The sequence below is a fragment of the Prionailurus viverrinus genome, chromosome B3 (assembly GCF_022837055.1).
Source record: "Prionailurus viverrinus isolate Anna chromosome B3, UM_Priviv_1.0, whole genome shotgun sequence".
NCBI lineage: Eukaryota > Metazoa > Chordata > Mammalia > Carnivora > Felidae > Prionailurus > Prionailurus viverrinus.
The window spans coordinates 15,292,911-15,314,228 of record NC_062566.1 but is presented as its reverse complement, the minus strand read 5'-3'; the positions used below and the strand labels follow the sequence as shown (position 1 = coordinate 15,314,228).

Below are 21,318 nucleotides of genomic sequence, written 5' to 3'. Positions count from 1 at the left end.
GTATCTCCTCTCCAAAAATAGTACCCTGTTTAGTTTTTGTCTCTCTTGTATTTTATCGTAGGCAGCTCTAAGTAGTCAGTTGTTCCTTTGTACTTTCTGCCCAGACACATCCCTAGCTATGGTCCGTGAATTCTTTGGGTACTCTTTCTGTTTTTCATTTACCTCAGGTGATGGTGTTACCAGTTTTCTGGCACAAGAGTCCCCTTTTCTTCATCCTCCAATATATTTTCCTCACTGTCCTTCAAGTTCCCACAGTCTCTAGCCACCCAGCTTCTGCCCACCACCTGGCCCCAAAGCCAAGGCTGCCTATTTTAGGTTGCTATTATAGCAGCACCCACAACCAGAACAAATTCTGTTCTGGCTGTCTGTCGCAGCATAACAAAATATCCCAAAGCTTAGTGGCTTAAAATGGCCTTTTTTTTTTCATTGTTATCTCTAATGGTTCCAAGTGTTAGACTTAATTAGCATGGTTCTTACGTTGAATTCCTTATATGGCCACATTCAGGTGGAAGCTGATGCCAGAGTTGCTGATTGGAGGTTCAGTTACATTTGTTAAAATGCATAAATCTGAAGCATACAGGTCAATAAATGTTCCCATGTGTGTACATCTACACAGTCACAACCCAGATCAAGACATAGAACAGCTCCATCCTATAAGGTCCTCTTGGGTCTTCCCAGTCAATACCCACCTCCCCTCTTCTCACCTGGGGTAATCTTGCTGATTTCTGTCCACCATAGATCAATTGTTCCTGGTCTTCAAAACTTCATGTAAGTGGACTCCTACAGTATTAGCTATTTATTGTGTTTCTGGCTTCTTTTGTTCAACTTAATGTCTGAGAGTCATCCAGGTTTTGCATATAATTATTTTTCTATTGTTTGAGGTACTTCATTTTGTGAATATAGTACAGCGTATTTATTCGTTCTCCTGTAGGTATACATTTAAGTTGTTTCCACTTTGGAGCTATTTGACATGAAACTGCTGTGAACATTTTGTACATGTCTTTTGGTGGGCACAGTACTCACTTCTCTTGGGTATATACGTGGAAGTGGAATTGCTAGGTTGTAGAGTGTTATTGACTAATTTAACAAAATGCTGAAAAGTTTTCATGTGGTTGAACCATTTAATGTTCCTTCTAAAATATATGAGCTGTCACTTACTCTACATTCTCTTCAACACTTGGTATTCAGTTTGTCATTCTGGTTGGTACCGTGGTATTATTCTGCATTTCCCTGATGAATAATGATGTGACAACCTTCTCATATGCTTGTCGGTCATTTGGAATCCTCTTTTGTGAAGTATTTTGTCAATTAAAAAAATTGGATTGTTAGTCTCTTAATTATTTTTAGGAGTTCTTCTGTATTCTGATATGAATGATTTGCTAAATGTACATATTATGAGTATATTTTTTCAGGCTGCGGCTTATTGTTTCTCTTAATGATGTGTTGCAACCAACAGTTCTCGTGTTTAACAAAGTCCTGTTTTGCTTTTTTTTTTCCTTTCTGGTTAGTGCTTTCATGCTGTGTTTAAGAAATCTTTGCCTATTTTGGAGTCATGAAAATATTCTTCTTTGTTCCATTCTAGAAGCTTGGTTGAATTTGTTTTCAGACTTAAGGACATGATCTACCTTGAATTCATTTTTAGGTTCTGTGCAGTAGAGGGATCAAGGTTCATTTTTTCCATAGGGTTAGCCAGGAACTTCAATACCATTTATTAATACAGTGGAGTCTTTGTCCTAAACTGTATGATCATATGCATATAATAGTCATTATGTATTTCTGGATATTTATTCTATTCTTTTGTCCCTTTGTTGTCTGTCCTTGCACTAACACCACACTGCTTTGATTACTGTACTTATTTTAACTATATTTTAAGTTTTAATATCAGTTTAATTTTAAGTTTTTCAGGATTATTTTGGCTATTCTACATTCTTTGTGTTTTCATATAAATTTTATATGATGCTTATCAAGTTTCTAAAAAATAACTGCTGGAATTTTTATTGGAATGTCCTTCACTCTATAGATTAATTTGTAGATAATTTACATCTTAACCACATTGAGTTATGAACATGGAAATTTTGTCAGTTCATTTAGTTCTTTATTTTCCTTCAGCAATATTTTGTAATTTCTATTTTAGAAGTCTTGCACATTTTTCATCAGGTTTATGCCTAGATATTTGATTTTTTTAATAGAAATGACAGAGAAACAGATAAAAACGGTGCTCATCATTATTAGTCATCAAAGAAATGAAAATTAGGGCTGCAGTGAGGTATAATTACATGTCCACTAGAATGTCCCCCTCCACACACACACTCCCCATGGCCAACAAAACAAAACAAAAACAAAAACAAAACCCTGAAAACACTAGAACTTGGCAAGAATGTGGAGAAATTCTAACTCCCATTGCCTGTGTGCAAAATGGTACAGCTACTTTGTAAAAACAGTTTGGCAGTTTCTTACAGTTAAACATATGCTTAACTGTGTGACCCATCAATTTCACTCCTAGTTATTTACCCAAGAAAAATAAAAACACATGTCTATACAGAGACTTTGAATGTCCATAGAAGCTTTATTTATTGTGGCAAAAAAAATGGAAACAACAGAGAGTCTCATCAGCTAGTGAACAGATAAGCATAACCTTGATATGTAATGGACTACTCCTCAGCAATAAAAAGGAATGGAGTACTGATACATGCAAGAAGAAGGAATAATCTCAAAGGTTTTATGCTAAACCAAAGAAGTCAGTCAGAGGCCACATGTGGTATGATTCCATTATATGAAATTTTAGACATGGTAAAACTATAGTGATAGGAAAGACAATTAGGGGTCCTGAGGACAGGGATAGGGGGTGACTACAGAGGATCTGGAGGGAACTTTTTGATGTGATGGAAATATCCTATGTCTTGATTATGGTGGAGATTACATGACTGTATACATCTGTCAAAAATCATTAAGAATCATGTACTCAAAACTGGTGAATTTTATTGCATATAAATTATACCTAAATAAAGCCATTTTGTAGTAAAACATATATAACATAAAATTTACTATTTTAACCCTTTTTAACCATATGGTTCAGTTGTGTTAAATACATTTATATTGTTTTGCAGTTATCACCACCATCCATTTCCAGAACTCTTCTCATCTTGCAGAACTGAAACTCTCTAGAACCTTTTCATCATTGCATAATGAATCTCTGAACCCCTTAAACAATGACTCCCTGTTCCCACCTCCCCCAGCTTCTGATAACCACCATTTTACTTTCTGTCTCTATGAATTTGGGTATTCTAGGTAACTCATGTAAGTGGAACCATACAGTATTTGACCTTCATCAAGCTAATTTTTTTAAAAGTCTACTTTGATATTAATATTGGCAAAACTGCTTTCTTATGTTAGGGCTTGTGTGATATATATTTTTCTGTCCTTTTATTTTCTGCCTATTTCTGTTTCTATATTGAATGTACATTTCTTGAAAACTAGAATATTGTTGGGTCTTATTTTTTTGTTCAGTCTGATCATTTGTGTCCTTTTTTTTTTTTTTCTGTACCCCTTCTGTGTGTCTCACAGTCCTTCAACAGAGATCCAGTTCTGGTTAATCACCAGGCAGTAGAGGGTGTACATGCGGGGCAGATTCTCATTCACATCAGGCCACCTCAGGGGCCATTGGCCCGTCCAGTATCAACAGACTGTGGCTTGGTGCCAGGTCCTGTCAACTGTAGCCAGAGTAGTGGGGTAGGTGATACTGAGCATAGTGCAGAAACAGTCCATCGTGTGGGGCCATTTTTCTCAGAAATAGAACTGTTGCCTTTCTGTGGAAGGTCATGCAGGAGGGCATATTATTCCCAGTAAGAAGGAAATTCCAAAGTTTCTGAGTCTTTGATTCTGGGGTGAGATGACCTCCACTTATGTTCAAGCCAAGATGGGTGAACGTTTGGATGTATATTGGTTACTGACTGTATGGAAAACTGATAGTAAATAAATAGAGACATCTTGTTGTTACACTACTTGAAACTCTTCCCCCCTGTATTCGGGAACATGTCTATCAACTGGTTCTCTATCTTTCTTACTTTCCTTAAATTTTTTCATTCTAGAATTTCATACAATAAAACTCATACTTTTTCAACAAATGTGCAGAACTGTATTATCACAACATTCAAGATACACAGCAACTTCATTACCCAAAAAATTTCTGTTATGCTACCTCTTTAGAGTCAAACCCTTTCTCCCTTGATCAAACCATTGATTTGTTCTCCATCCTGAAAATTTTGCCATATAAACAGAATCATCACTGTATATAATCTTTTGAGACTCGTTTCTTTCCCTCAGGCTAATAGGTGTATTAATGGTAGTCTCCTTTTATTATTGAGCAGTATTCCATTGTATGGACATAACACAGATTCCTTAGCTGAGAGACATTTGGATTGCTTCCAAATTTGGACAATTATGAATAAAGCTGTTATAAATGGTTATGTACAGGTTTTTGTATGAATATAGGTTTTCATTTTACTTGGGTAAATATGTAGGAGTGTGATTTCAGGGTCATATGGTAAATTTATGTTTATCTTTAGAAGAAAAATCATGGAATAGAAGGGAGTGGCTTCTCTTGTTTTTTATTCTAATAACCCACTTGGAGAACTTGTGCTTCCTGTTGCCACAACCTTGGATTCAGTGGATTTCCAAACCAAACTTGTCTTTGCAGACATATAAGATATCAAAACATTTAGCCCTGTGCAGGGAGAGTCCTGACAGTGCACTCAAAGGGTTTAACTCTAGGGAGTCTAGAGAAGAAAATATTTGCAGAGGTGTGGGTCCAGTTGAGGTAACTAAGAAGGGAATGTAGAGTATCCAGGGATTACCAACATCAGGCTCCCTTACCTTCCACCCCTAGGCCCAAACAGGTGAGGAGAAAATGTTCCAGAACTTAGAGAGAGCTTGAAGTGTGCAAGAGAGGCTGTAACTGGAGATTACAGCCAGAGACAGAATAAACCCAAGGCAAGGAAGAAGTAGGAAAGGAGGGAGTAAATACCCTGACCACTCTCTTCTCCTACCCTTGGGATCCTTTTGGAACCTCTCCTTAGTCAAACCCAACTAGAACTCAAGGCAAGTAAGCCTGGTGATGGAGTCCATAGAAGTCGACTTTGGGGAACAGAGCAGAGCAGAGAAGGGAGGCAGATATCCCAGGATGGGGTGGCTCAGGTTGGTGAATGGAGAAAAACCAACACAGCCCAATCCCTTTGCTACTTGGTGTCCACTTTTGTCCTTTGCTTTCATGAAGTTATTTATTTCCTCACACAAGGTCCCATCAGCCAATGTATCATTTACATCAGTTCAGTCTCAGCAAAAATTAAAATGTGACATTAGCCACCATCAGTGTTCTTCATGTATTCAGAGAAAAGAAATAATTCAGTGTTAACAGTTCCAGCCCCAGGCTCTGTAGATGGACACAAAGCCTAAGTTAATAAATCAGAGCTTCCTTCCTCCACCACCCATTCCATATTCTCCTTGTCCCTCCAATATCTCAGATGGACAGAGCATTTCATTTGGTAAATGCATTAGTTTCATAGAGTGCCTAACAAAGCACTGTAACAGAGTGGCTTAAAACAACAGACATGTATTGTCTTGCAGTTCTGGAGGCCAGACGTGTAAATTAAGGCATTGGTGAGCTATGCTCCCTCTGGAACCTGTGGGTGAGTCCTTGTTCCACTCTTCCCAGCTAGCAGTGGTTTGTCAACCATTGCTGGTGATGCTCAGCTTGTTGATGCCTCCACCCCAGCCCTCACATGGCCTTCTCCCTGTGTGGCTTTGCATCATCTTCCCTCTATATGTGTCTGTTTCTGTCCAAATTCCCCTCTTTTATAAGGACACCAGTCATAGTGGATTAGAGCCCACTCTAATGACTAAATCTTAAGATGATCACCTCTGTAAAGGCCCCGTTTCCCCAAAAGTCCGCATTCTGGTGTCCTGGGGTTAGGACTTCAATGTGCCTTTCTTGAGGGACACCATTCAACCCATAACAGTGGATGTTGTCTTCCCACAGGATCCAAGCTCTTCATGATCCTCTCTTTTTTAGGTTACCAGGGTTTCCCCACTGACTATCACTGTTAGATGTGGAAATGCTTAAGGCTCCTCACTGATTCCAGATACAGCCCTTCTTATTCCATTGTTTAACAGCAGCACAAGCCTCCTCAATAATTTGGGTCAGTCATCCTGGCCAGAAGATCAAGTCATTCTTTGCCTTTTGGTTAACTAGCATAGGGGACCCCAAATGGGCCAGGGACAGTTGCAAATCCCAACAGAAGTATGTCTGGGATTTTTGGTGAAAGCATTCTTTCCTTGGGAACTAAGGTACCTTACTGAGAGATTCCAAAACTTTATGGATAAAGAAAAGATCCTAAGTCTCCTGAGAGAGAAAGCCATAGACATAGGTGGGTATCAGAATGGAATGACATTTTCAATGGAACACTAAAAAACAGAAGACAAAACAATGCCTTAAAAATATTAAGCCTAAATGGGGCTCCTGGGTAGCTCAGTCAATTAAGTGTCTGATTCTTGATTTCAGCTCAGGTCATGACCTCATGGTTTGTGGGATCAAGCCCCTCATCAGACTCCATGCTGGCAATGCAGAGGTTCTTGGGGTCCTCACTCTCTTCCTGTCTCTCCCCTGCTCTCTTTCTCAAAATAAATAAACTTAAAAAAAAAAAGTGAAACCTAGAAATCTATACCCAGCTAAAGCAGACTTGCTTCTGGGATTCTCCCATTCAGTTTTCAGCTTCCCCAGGTCTGCCAAGGCAATTGTTCATCTACTTTACAGATTCTTAACTATATAGCTTTCATCTCTCCTCCTTTCCCCTTGACCTTGGTAGATTTTTGCTTTTATAAAAATTCTGTTATTTTAGTGTGGCTTGGGGAAGGAGTCATTTAAGTGGAATTTCTGTAGTTTTTATAATGAAAATTGCTTGGAAGCATTGCTCTGTGGCCCTGATATTTAGGTGCTTTCAGGTAGCCAGATCACCAGGTACAGGTAGAGATTCAGTACCTTCAATGGCCTGAAACTAGTATTTCAGGATGAAATATGATTTTTTTAATAAAAACTTTATTTTTAAAACAGCTTTAGATTTGCAGCAAAATTGAGAGGGTGGTACAGATTTCGCATATACTTCTGGCCCCTACACATGCATAGTGTGCCCCATCACAACAGCCCCCCCCGCCACCCAGAGTGATGTATTTGTTACATCGATGAGCCAATATTGACACATCACAGTCACCCAAAGTCCCTCATTTACATTAGGGTTCTCTCTTGGTGATATATATTCTATGGGTTGGGCAAATGTATAATGACATGTGTTCAGCATTATGATATCATACAGTTATTTCCATTGCCTTAAAAATATTCTTTACATAAGTAATTAATTTTAAAAATAAGACTGTTTTGTTAACATGGAAATATACTAAAATTTGATTCCTTAGTTCCAAACTAAAAGTTTTCTTCACTTCCTTTTCCCACTTTATGTCAGACAAATATACCAATGTTTCACTTATTAAGTGGCCTCCCTTGATATAACATATTTAAGCTTCTCTGAAAGGTCAAAAAGGGTCAAATGATTATAGTATTTTCATCATCACATCATTTCTTGCTCCCTTTCCCACCCCACCCTCCCCCACCATCCGTATCTCTTTTATGTTAGGGAGATAATTTCCAGTGTGCCATTTTATGTGCTCTGTCATGACATGTATTACAATTTTGACTGAAAAACTCAATGTGGAACCAACAAAGTGGACATAGAGACGCTTTAGATAGCAACTTCTACCTCTCCTATGCAGGCCCTCATTAAACTCTAGTAATGGAATTGTATCTTTTTTCATCTGTCCCCCACCAGAGGACAATGGTGAACTGTCCCTACGGATGGCACAGATAGGATTGTTTTGCTCACTCTTGCTACCCTGGCAACAATGCCAGACCACGGTGGGAACTCAATCAGTGAATAAGCTGCTATTTGAGACTTTGTCTTTGAGTATAGTTGACACACAATGTGACATTAGTTTCAGGTGTACTACATAGTGATTGCACAAGTTTAGACTTCATGCTAAGCTCACCACAAGGGTGGCTACCATCTAGCCAATACATTGTTATTACAATATCATTGACTATATTCCTTAACGGTGCATCTTATTCCTATGACTTATTCATTCCACAACTTGAAGCCTGTATCTCCCATTCCCCTTCACCCATTTTGCTGTTTGTGAGATTTTTATACAAGCATTCTGAACAGCGCAAGTGTGTCTCTTTGGCCAGCATTCTGATTGCCTGGTCAGGACCTGGGGGAGGCAGGGTGCCATCACTGGCCATGAGCTACTCTCCCTATAGTGAGGAGGCCACATTCAGTTACTGATTTCTCAGAGATAATGGAAGTTTCCCTTAGAAGCCTGAAGTAAGTCAAAGACATGAAACATTTTTAAGCTGGAAGAAATCATGATCTACATTGGCTACATAAAGCAGCAGCTGAGTATAGGGCTTCCTTCTTTTTATTTATTTATTTATTTATTTATTTATTTATTTATTTATTTTTAATTTTTTTATTTTTCAAAATTTACATCCAAATTAGTTAGCATATAGTGCAACAATTATTTCAGGAGTACATTCCTTAGTGCCCCTTACCCATTTAGCCCTTCCCCCCTCCCACAACCCCTCCAGTAACCCTCAGTTTGTTCTCCATATTTATGAGTCTCTTCTGTTTTGTCCCCCTCCCTGCTTTTATATTATTTTTGTTTCCCTTCCCTTATGTTCATCTGTTTTGTTTCTTAAAGTTCTCATATGAGTGAGGTCATATGATTTTTGTCTTTCTCTGACTAATTTCACTTAGCGTAATACCGTCCAGTTCCATTCACACAGTTGCAAATGGCAAGATTTCATTCTTTTTTATTGCCAAGTAATACTCCATTGTATATATATCACATCTTCTTTATCCATTCATCCATCAATGGACATTTGGGCTCTTTCCATACTTTGGCTATTGTTGATAGTGCTGCTATAAACATGGGGGTGCATGTGTCCTTTTGAAACACCTGTATGCTGTGGATAAATGCCTAGTAGTGTAATTGCTGGGTTGTAGGGTAGTTCTATTTTTAGTTTTTTGAGGAACCTCCATACTTTTTTCCAGAGTGGTTACACCAGCTTGCATTCCCATGGATGAAATATGATTTTTAATCTTCAGAATAAGCGATCAGGGTTTCTTTAGGAGACCAGACTGAGCTGTAGACCTCTCAACCAGCATGGCTGTATTCTTTGCCAGCACTTGATATTCTTTACTCTTTAGAGAAATAAATTGATGAAATGGTATGAGATATATTTTTCCCCAACTTTTTCTTTTGAAAAATTCAAATCTACAGAAAGTGAAAGTGCAGTACACTGAACATCCATGTATCTTTCATCTAGATTCATCAATTTTTAACATTTTGCCTGTTTGCTTTATCTTTCTCTTACATGTATGCATGTGTGTATAAGAAAGACAAAACAATACATATATTTCATGTGTATGTTATAATATATAGAGATGAGGCATGTAGATGGTAGTAATAGTTGGTTTTTGCTAAACTAAGTAAACAGTAGACATAATGACATTCCCTTCATAGGACATAGTTAAAAAATTTTTTTTTAAGTGTTTACTTATTATTGAGAGACAGAGACAGAGCATGAGCATGGGAGGGGCAGAGAGAGGAGGAGACACAGGCTCCAGGCTCCAGGCTCCGAGCTGTCAGCACAGAGCCCAACGTGGGGCTCAAACTCACAAACTGCGAGATCATGACCTAAGCTGAAGTTGGACTCTTAACCAACTGAGCCACCCAGACACCCCTAAGACATACTTTAAAATCATTCCCAAATACATGAATTGCTAACATGAATAGCAATTGTACCCAGAGTGGTTTAAAAATCGATTCATCATCATCTCTGAGCCAAGCTTTAAACTAGTCTCTAGTAAAAACAAATAAGCAAACACACCAACAGTTCTTCAATTTTGGGGACCTTGTTTAATCTGAATATATAGAGGTATCTGACATAGCCACAAAATAATTAGTGCTATTTGTAATAACCTATACTTTTGTTAAAACTTTCTCATTTAGTAAAAATTAAGGCTAGGTAAAGCAGCTTACTGAATGGCTGACACCCAGCTATCCACGAGTGGCTGAAAAGATGCTCTGCCAAAGAGTAACAAATAGCATCCTTTTAAGTGTTAGTAACTTTAAAATGTCATGTTTTAGACTTTTTTAATTGTGAAAAATATTTTTTTTTACCTCATTAAAATATGGTGGTCTAGATTTGTACCAGGTATTTCTTAAGCGATTAACAGAGGGTAAGAACCTAGGAAACCAGCAACAAAGGTCATCTGATTGCTATCTGAAGAAAAAAAAATTAAGTACTTCGGTTGACTCTCTTTTCCTGTCCTCAGTGATTGAAGTAGGGAAGCCATTTACAGGGAGGGAGGGAGAAAAGCCAGTTCATGACTTTATAGATTTCAACCACTTCATATGATAAAAATTAAAATTCTCAGCTACATTTCTATTTAAAACTAAATAGATCAGAGGCACCTGTGTGACTCAGTCAGTTAGGCATCCAATCTGAATTTCAGCTCAGGTTATGATCTCAGTTTGTGGTATCAAGCCCCGTGTTGGGCTCTGCACTGACAGCCTGGAACCTGCTTGGGATTCTCTCTCTCTCTGCTCCTCCCCTGTTCATTTTCTCTCTCTCTCTCTCTCTCTGTCTCTCTCTCAAAATAAGTAAATAAACTTTAAAAAATAATGATAAAACTAAATAGATCAAAAGTAAATTTGCATGCAATGTAGCATTTAGGGTTATTGAGTTATGAAATTATTTTACCTCTTCAGTATAGAAAAAATCCTGCTGTTTATCTAGAATGTAGCAGGATTTGGGAGTTTGTAGTTACAGAAAGCTTATGTATACATAATAATATAATAGTATATAATACATATAATAGATGTTATATGTAATTATATATAATTTCAATTACTAATTTTCAAAGAATTAAAACATGGACTATATGCAGTTGTATAATATAAAATAAAGATACTTAATATGAAAATTATACTGAGAGTACATTAATCTAACCTTCATGACCCAGAGAGTACGACACCTAAAACTGAGGGCACCTTAACCAGGAATTAATATAAGATGCAATCCCAGGGGCGCCTGGGTGGCTCAGTCAGTTGAGCGTCTGACTTTGGCTCAGGTCGTGATCTCATGGTTCGTGAGTTCGAGCCCCACGTCGGGCTCTGTGCTGACAGCTGGGAGCCTGGAGCCTGCTTTGGATTCTGTGTCTCCCTCTCTCTCTTTGCTCCTCCCCAGCTTGCACTCTGCCTCTCCCTCTCTCAAAAATAAATAATAAACATTAAAAAAAAAAGATGTAATCCTAAGTTAAAAATATTTGCACCTGGTGTTACTTCGTGTGGAATTGTGATCTGTCGTGCCACATTTTAACATTCAACGCATTTATCTTAAAGGAGGAATATCACCAACGTAACTTCACAGAGGTGCTCTCTCCCAACATGTACAACAGCAGGCTCTGGGAAACCTCAGGCCACTGGCAGCATTACAGTGAGAACATGTTTACCTTTGATATTGAAAAGGACACTTTTGCCCTTAAGCCCATGAACTGTCCAGGGCATTGGTGAGTATTAAAAGTGAAGCAAATCTGGGGTGCCTGGGTGGCTTAGTCGGTTAAGCATCTGACTTCAGCTCAGGTCATGATCTCACGGTTCATGGGTTCAAGTTCCGCATCAGGCTCTGTGCTCACAGCTCAGAGCCTGGAGCCTGCTTTGGATTCTGTGTCTTCCTCTCTCTCTCTCTGCCCCTCCCCTGCTTGCACTCTGTCTCTCTCTGTCTCTCAAAAATAAATAAAAATGTTGAAAAAACAATTAGGTTCAGTGCCAAAATAATGGCACATTCCGGATGTTCTTGGAGCCTGAGGGCAGACTGCCCAGCCCTGCCTACAGAAGTGTCCAAGAGGGCTTTACTTAAGAAGTAGCCTTTGAGGGGGCGCCTGGGTGGCTCAGTCGGTTGAGCATCCCACTTTGGCTCAGGTCATGCTCTCATGTTTTGTGAGTTTGAGCCCCGCATTGGGCTCCACACTGACAGTGCGGAGCTTGCTTGGGATTCTCTCTCTCCCTCTCTCTCTCTGCCCCTTCCCCACTCACTCTCTTTGTCTTTCTCCACATGAATAAACTTACACACAAAAAAGTAGACTTTGAAGTAAATTGTACACAGTAAGTGGAAATTCATTGGGTAAATAAGAATATGGAACAGAATTTCTGGAAGAGAGGACAGACAGGGTCCTTTCTCAGAGTACTGCAGTGATATAAATTCAAGGTTCAATAATTCCTAGAATTTGTTTTTAAACTGGTGATCTAAGAACCAGAATAAGGTGTTTACAAGTCTTGAGGCTTCATTGTAACTTATTATTTAGATAATTACTTAATCTTTGCTGTGCTAAGTACAAGCTATGTGTCATTGCATCTTTTCTAGTTTAATGTTTGCCCATCGTCCACGATCATGGAGGGAAATGCCTATAAGATTTGCTGATTTTGGAGTTCTTCATAGGAATGAATTGTCGGGAACTTTAAGTGGCTTGACTCGAGTTAGACGCTTCCAGCAAGATGATGCCCACATCTTCTGCACAGTAGAGCAGGTAAACAGTAATACAGGATGAAGCATGGTTGGCATAAATTCAGTGTGTTGCCTTGGACACATCTCTTAGTTTCAGAGTCGCTGTAAAATAAGATCTTTGGTCTTATCTCTGAAGTCTCCTTCAGATCTAACATTTTGCGATCCTCTAATTTGGGTAACAGATCAGTAATCTCTAGTCATGAAATGTATTATTTTTTTCTTTAAAGTTTCCTCCAGTTTTATTAACTTAAATACACTAAGTGGAATATTTTAAGGGATTTGGTAGAATTGTGTGGTTTTTTGTTTGTTTTTCAACATTATGTAGAAGTGAGAGTTTACGGGGCGCCTGGGTGGCGCAGTCGGTTAAGCGTCCGACTTCAGCCAGGTCACGATCTCGCGGTCCATGAGTTCGAGCCCCGCGTCAGGCTCTGGGCTGATGGCTCAGAGCCTGGAGCCTGTTTCCGATTCTGTGTCTCCCTCTCTCTCTGCCCCTCCCCCGTTCATGCTCTGTCTCTCTCTGTCCCAAAAATAAATAAACGTTGAAAAAAAAATTAAAAAAAAAAAAGAAGTGAGAGTTTACTTTTTCAGGTTTTCAAATAAAAATTGTCATGAAAAAAGGCCACTATCAAATGATTTGACCTAATTGACATTCATAGAACACTTCAACCAATAACAGCAGAGTATACATTCTTTGAAAGTGCACACAAATTACCAAGATAGACCATATTCTGGGACTAAATAAATTCTCAACAAATTTAAAGGGATTCAATTCACACAAAATATGTTCTCTGGTCACGGGAGAATTAAAGTAGACATCAGTAACAGAGAGCTATCTGGAAAATCCTCAAATATTTAGAAAGTAAATAACACACTTCTAAATAATACATGGATCAAAGAGGAGATTAGAAAGTATTATATATCAAATGAAATGAAATACAATACATCAAAATTTATGGGATGCCATTAAAATGATACTTGGAGGGACATTTGTAGCACTAAATGCCTATATCAGAAATATGTATATCAATGACATCAGCTTCCACTTAATAAACTAAAAAAAACAACAAAAAAACCCAAATTACATCAGAAGTAAATATTAGAAAATAACACAGAAATCAGTGAAATATAAAAAAAGAAAAACAATGAAAATATCAGTAAAAACCAAAGTCTATTTCTCGGAGAAGATCAATAAAATTTATAAACTTTTAGACTGATCAGAAGAAAAAGAGAAGGTACAAATTAAAAATACTAGAAATGAGAGGCATGGCATTATTTCAGGTTCTATAGATAGTAAAAGAATACCAAGGCAATATTATGAACAATTTTATACCAGTAAATTTGACAACTTAGATAAAATGGACAAATTTCCTTGAAAGACAAACTACCAAACTTCATTCAAGAAGTAGATAATCTGACTAGCCCTGTGTCTATTAAAGAAGTTGAATTGGAACTGAGCAGGCTTTGCACAAAGAAAACTTCAAGCCATTATGGAATCACTGGTGAATTCTACCAAGCACTGGAAGAAAAAATAATACCTATTTTTCACTTCTTGCTGGACGTTAACAAAGACCTCCCACACACCTTATAGTATCAGTGGAGTATCATGTGGGCATAGACTTCCACCCTCATCTGGCAGTAACAAGGTGCCTCCCTGCTTGAGTGGTGTCAGGGAAGGTCTAGTGGAAAGATAGGACTTTTACTACCACCCCACAGTAATGAGGCCACGAACTCAATGTGGTCAGTAATGGCCACAGTAACAAGATACTCCTCCCTGACAAGGTGTTATCAGAGGAAACCTAGTGGAGTACCAGAAATCCCACTGTCACCAGCAGTCATGGCCCCCCAGTGGGAAACCTAGACCATCTATTCCCACTTTGCAGTAACCAGGAAGTACTTCATCCTCTAGTTGGAGTGAAGTCTGTGGAAGCCAACTAAAACAGAAGGTTTAAATAAAATTAAAGGTCTTATACTGCCCAAACTTTAAATTTTATAAATCAAAAGTCAAACATCATGCCAAGAACTAGGAAAATCTCAACTTAATGAAAATGGACAATCTATGAACACTAATGTGGAGATGACAAGGATATTAGCATTATCTCACTAAAATATCTCGTTTAAAGGAGCCATCATAAGAATGCCTTAGCAAGCAATTACAGACACACTTGAAACAAATGATAAAAAAGTTTCAACAAAGAAATAGAAAATCTCAGGAAAGAAATAAGAGATCTAAAGAAGAACCAAATGGAAATCTTAGAAGTGAAAAATATAATTACTGAAATAAAATAGTAGATGGATTCATGAGCAGAATGGAGGGGACAGAGAAAAAAAAATCCACGAACTTGAAGACAACCATGGACATTACCTAGTTTGAACAACAAAGAGAAGAGACTGAAATAAAAATGAACAAAATTTCAGAGACTAGTGGAACTAAAACAAAATGCCTAATATTTATGTTACCAGAGTTCTGGAAGAAGAGGGGAATAAGGATGTAGGTGAAACGTACTCAAAGGCATAATGGCTGAAACTTCCAACTTTGGCAAAAGACATAAGCCTACAGATTCAAGAAGCTGAGAAAACTCCCAAAAGGATAAACCCAAAGAAATCCACACCAAGGCACATCATAGCCAAATTTCTGAAAACTAATGATAAAGAAAATGTTTGAAAGCAATGGGAGAGAGATCAACATTATCTTTAAGAAAATTTTTTCTTTCACAAAAGGAAATTTTTCATCAAAAACCATGGATGTTAGAAGGAAGTGAACAACACTTTTTAAATGCTGAAAGAACTGTCAACCCAGAATTCTATATCCATAAAAAATATCCTTCAGGAATGAAGGGGAAATCAAAACCTACCTTAAAATAATGGCTCTAGGAAGTACTCTAAGAAAGATAAATATATTTCCCTTTGCCTTTTGAGTTTAAATTATGCTTGATGGTTGAAGCAAAGATTATAACACTGTCTGATATGGTTCTCAGCATATGTATGAAGAAACATCTAAGAAAATTATACTATAAATGGAGTAAAGGGACGTAAGGTTTCTGTACTTGAAGTGATAAAATGATGACATCAGTAAACTGTTATGTAATATCTAGAGAAACCACTGGGGGAAAAATATACACAGATAGGTATGTGCTAAAAATAGATAAATAAAAATGGAATTCTAAAAAATACTAAATTAGGCGATAGAAAGGCAGGAAAAAGAAAAGAAAAATGAATAGTAAGACAGTACAAGAAGGAAACAATATAAACAACAAAAAAGACAAACTTAAGTCCTAACATATTAAATGTAGATGGTTAAAATAATCTATTAAAATGGAAATATAATTTCAAAATTTGTGGGGCACAGCAAAAACAGTGCTAAAAAGTTAATAGCATTAAATACATGTATTATAAAAGAAGAAAAGTCTCAAATCAATATCTAGACTCCCACTGCAAGACTAGAAAAAAGGAAGGGCAAAATGAACCTAAAATAAGAAGGAATAAATCAATAAAGACAAGAGCAGAAATCAATGAAATTGAAAACAGAAAAACAATGGAAAAATTAATGAGTTAAAAAACTTTTTTTAAAAAGATTAACAAAATTGGCAAACTTCCTTCAAGACAAAGAAAGAAAAAAACTGGGAAGACAGAAATTACCAATATCAGGAATCAATAGGGGATATCACTAAAGACCTTGAAGACATCAAAAGCATAATAAATGAATGTAATAAACTACTCTACATAAATCAGCTCGACAATTTAGTTGAAATGAGCTTACTCCTTAAAAAGTACAAACTACCATAAAATCACCTGATAGATCATTTGAAAAGCTTTGTCACTATTAAAGAAATTGAATTTATAATTTTAAAACTTCCCCAAAAGAAATCTCTAGGCTCAGATTTTTTCACTGAATGCTATTGAACATTTAAACAATTAGTACCAATTCTGTATACTCTGTTCTGAAATAGAAGAGAAAATACTTCCTAGTTAATTTTATGAAGCTACTTTTAACCAATACCAAAACCAGACAAAACTACAGACCAGTATCCCACATGGATACAGATGTAAAAGTCCTTAACATAATATTAGCAAATAGAATTCAACAATATATAAAAATAATTCCACATCATGAGCAATTGAGGTTTAGCCTCCAGGGATGTGAGGCTGATTCAGTGTCAGAACACCTGTCAATGTAATCCACCATATGACAGGCCCATTCATGGGAATGTAAAATGGTACAATCACTTTCAAAAACAGTTCACTAGTTTCTTAAAAAGTTAAATGCACACCTCCTGTATGACCCAGCCATCTCACTCCTTTTTTTTTCCCCAAGAGAAAGAGAAAGCACACATCCCTACAAAGACTTGAGCACAAACATTTATTGCAGCTTTATCTGAAATAGCCACAATATAGGAATAACCCTAATGCCCAATAATAGGTGGAAATAAAAAGAAACTGTGGTACAATGGAAAACTACTAAACAAGAAGGAATGATGTAGGGGCACCTGGGTGACTCAGTCAGTTAAGCATCTGGCTCTTGATTTTGGCTCAGGTCATTGTCTCATTGTTCCTAAGATTCAGCCCTGCATTGGGCTCTGTGCTGACAACAGAGCCTGCTTGGGATATTCCCTTCCTCTCTCTCTCTGTCTCTCTCAAAATAAATAAATAAGCTTAAAAAAAAAAGGAATGATTTATTGATACTTATAACACAAGTGTATCTATCTCCAAATAATTATTCTGAGTGAAAAAAGCCAGACAAAAATAGAGCATCTACTGCATGATTCCATGGATAAAACATCTGAAAAATTCAAACTGATCCATAGTGACAGAACACAGATCTTTGCCTGTCTCCTCTCTCCTAAATGTGTCTGGTTTTGGGGGCAGCTATCCCGTTTGCATTTAAATGTGCCCTCCTTTCCCCACACCCTCACAGCCCCTAGCTCTGATCTCACCACACTCTCTGGGGCCTCAGTTACTTCGTAGGCTCAGCTAGCTGCCAGTTTCACATGCATCTCAGCTGTCCCTCTGGAGCTCCAGATCTCAATCTGACAGGGCCTGGTAGACATGTCTCCCTGGCCATCACAAGCATCCTCACATTTGCCATGTGTAAAATCAGTCCCCGCTTTTGCCTTCACACCACTGCCTCACCCTTCCCTGGTCACTCATTCAGCGGATGCACCAACGTCCTGTCCACTGCCCAGGCCAGGAATCCAGGTGCCCTTTACTTTTTACTCCTCATGTCCAATTAACCATAAGCCCTATTGATAGCTCTCCCTAAATGTATTGTTAATTCCTGAATAATTTTGTTCATCCATTCCTGAATTTCCAGCACTTAGCACAAATTCCTTGCATTCCAGCTGCTTCTCTCTGGTTCAAACTACTATCATCTCCCTCCTAAATGACCCTACCAGCTTCCCAATGGGCCTGGCTTCTAGTATTGCCAGTCCACTTCCCATGAAAGGAACAGATGGGATTGTGTTTGTCTCTTGCTAAAGAATCCTTCATTGGTTTCCCATTGCTCTCAGGGTAAAAAGTGCAGACACTACCCTGACTTTAAAGATCCTTAATTTTCTCTGGTCCCTGTCTGCCCCTAGACTGATCACCTACCAACTTCCCTTCTGTGCCACTCTTCCGTCTCACACACAACGTGGTCCCACAGCAGCTTCCTGGAGCTGCCCTGCCCTAGCCTGCCCCTCTCTCCTCTAGGCCCTCACTCTTAGCATTTCCTCTGCTCCAGAAGCTCCTCCCCTCGCTTTCCATGGAGAACTCTTACTTATCCTGTTGTCGCAGCAGCTTGGCTATCACTCCCTCTGGACAGCCACTCTTCCCCCTTTTGTGTGGCATTGCTCATGGTGAGGTAGCCTTGTCTGGACTGGGAGCCGCTGGTTGCCTGGTCACGCCTGGAGTGCGGTGGACATTTCTTGAGTATTTGAGTAAGGAATGGATGAACAACCAAAACAGTGTCATCAGCTGTATAGTAAAAACATGCCTTATTTCTATCTGACACGGAGAATTCTTTTAAATGCCAGAAATTGATTTGATTTGGTGTTAACTAGTTAGAACATGTCATTTGCTCTCATTTCAGATTGAAGAAGAAATAAAGGGGTGTTTGGAGTTTTTGCAATCCGTTTACTCAACATTTGGCTTCTCCTTTCAATTAAATTTGTCAACAAGGCCTGAAAACTTCCTAGGAGAAGTAGAGATATGGGATGAAGCTGAAAAGGTAGGGAGAGACAAAGTGCGCCCCTTCATTTCCGTGAGCATGGAAACCACCCGAGTTTCTGCAGGTACCCTGCATGAGGAGGTGACAGTGCTTTGCAACAGAAATGTTTAAATTGGAAGTTACAGGATGTGAAGATTGTAGAAGGTGGTTGTCCAGTTTTCTTTGTAACAGTGATAATAACAATACCTCACGTTTGTTTCAAACACTTTTTATTTGTGCTCTTTCAATGTCAGTCACTAATACCAGTTTCCCGTGTTTTTAAAGGAATCCTCTGCTTTGCAGGCACTCTTGGTGTGTGTGCAGCTTATTTTAAGCTATTGCTCGTTGATCCATCTTAGTGTGACTCATAGATGTAGATGCACACACCCAATGTTTGAATCCCCTGCAAAGTCACAGCCTCTAATGCCGTCCTCTGTCGAGAGGCACCCAGAGACTCACATATCACATCTCAGCTTTGGAAAACAAAGATTAAGGAGCTCACCATGCTGCTTATTTTTTCTCACCAAACTTGAAAAGGCTATAGTGTATCTCCTGTGTCAGATTTTACTAGAAATGAATATGGTATTATGGCCAGACACCCCAGGAATGCCTAATCCCTGACCAGCCTTTTGGTCCACCTCTTCATGGAATACTCATAAATGCTTATCACACAAATCTTTAAGGAATAAAAATCAGAGGAGCACTGTATGATAGTGTAACAATTAGTTTTCTATTAGGCACTGAGGCAGGCAGAGACTGGGTAGAAGCAGTTTAGGCTTGAGATCTGATTAGACCCTTCTCCTCCCCACTGCCCCATGCCCATCCTAAATAGACCTTTTTCCATGTCTTTTGCACGGAGGAAGAAAGTCAAATTAGACACCCTGCCCCAGGATGCTGACTCAGTTTACCTGCCTAGCCACATGGAAGTAGGAAGAGGAAATGAGGCCACAAAGCTTGGCTCTGGACTCTTTTTTGCCTAGTTTCAGAGGTTAGCTCCATGAGTGAATTATAGAAATCTTGAAGCATTAAGGTCTGTGAAATGGTGATGATGATTATGATGATGATGATGATAATGGTGATAACACCTACTTCATAAGGTTATGATGGGCTTAAGTGAAATAATTTATATGAGAAGTTTGTCATAGTGCCAGCCACATGTAGGTGTTCAGTAAATGTTAGATGTTCGTTTTATTAATAGTAGTAGTAGTATCATCATCATCATCACTCTATTCATGGAGTGCAGGGGGCTAAAAGGTGGATGAACCAGGTGTGGGCCTGGCACAGGGAGAATGGGTGGGCAGTTCCACCATTGTTTTGCTCTTTTAGCTGACTGATTGTTCCCTTAGGAGATGAGAATCCTTCCACTCTGGGGGAATTTCTCTCATGATGTCTACCCCTGATCTGGGAATCAGTGAGATGAATATGTATTTATATATATATTCATATATATATATGAAATATACATATACATATTATATATATTCATATATATAATAGATATTATATATATAATATTTCATATATATGAAATTCATATATATAAAATGCTTTGAAAGAGACATTAGTTAAGTCAGCCCCAAGGCCAAATTGTTCCTGGGTCAGCAATTCATCATTACCTTATTTTCTGTCTCAGATTGTGTGTAGTTATGGAACCCAGCAAAGATCACTAGGGAGCTATACAGCATGACCATCAGATGAAAGCTTGCCCAAATAACCAAAATGTCAGGAGCAAAAAATATCCTAGATTGAAATGATGTGAGTCCTGCTTCCTATTAAGTTTCATCAGGAAATCTGTGACCTAAAGGAAATCAACTTTTTCTTGTGGAAATTAAAATCCAAAAGAAATGGGAATTGAATGTTCTATCTCCAAATTTTTAATTTAACCTAAATTCAGCTGTAGAGTTCCCACTCAGATAAGTCTGAAGGGAGTCTGGGCTGATGCTTCAGCAGACCTGGTCTGGCCTCTGCTACTGGAACTTATGTAAATCTACAAGCTCCAGGGAGCTAGAACCACTCCAGATCTCTCCTGCATCCCACTTTTCCAGAGTTTCCAGAGTCATTAAGATCCTTAAGAACATTACAAGCCCACATCACAGTTCCAAACAAATCAGTATGTGCAGAGCCCAGCACCATACCACAGTGTATCGGGAGCCAGAGACTTGGTTTACCTGGAAAAGGAGAATAGAGAACCATCAAGAGAGAGAAGGAGATCTTGATTTTTCCTCTGCCAGAGTGCAGTCAGTGTCCACATATGTGAATTACAATGGTTCAGTCTCCTCTCAGACAGACACTTCCTCCCATACCTTGCATAAACAGAAAGCTTTCTTAGCCTTGGCTATTCCTGTCAGGCCTTATGATTACTCTGTCCTCAGAGGCTCACTGAGGATCAGTGCCACCTGCTTTATGCTCTTCCCCAAAACCTGGCCTTTCTTTTTCCTCCCTGGGAGCTCCCTAACTTCTCCCC

The 21,318-nt window shown here is 38.5% G+C and overlaps 1 protein-coding gene across 3 annotated transcripts in view; it reads left to right on the top strand.

Moving 5' to 3' along the window:
- TARS3 (threonyl-tRNA synthetase 3) overlaps positions 1 to 21,318 on the top strand; it is a 65,290-nt gene that overhangs the window by 32,230 nt on the left and 11,742 nt on the right. For all 3 annotated transcript variants that reach the window (XM_047863598.1, XM_047863597.1, XM_047863596.1), the window contains 3 exons: positions 11,512 to 11,678; positions 12,533 to 12,695; positions 18,738 to 18,875. In XM_047863598.1, the coding sequence (XP_047719554.1) occupies positions 11,512 to 11,678; positions 12,533 to 12,695; positions 18,738 to 18,875 (468 nt within the window). The remainder of the gene's footprint in view (positions 1 to 11,511; positions 11,679 to 12,532; positions 12,696 to 18,737; positions 18,876 to 21,318) is intronic.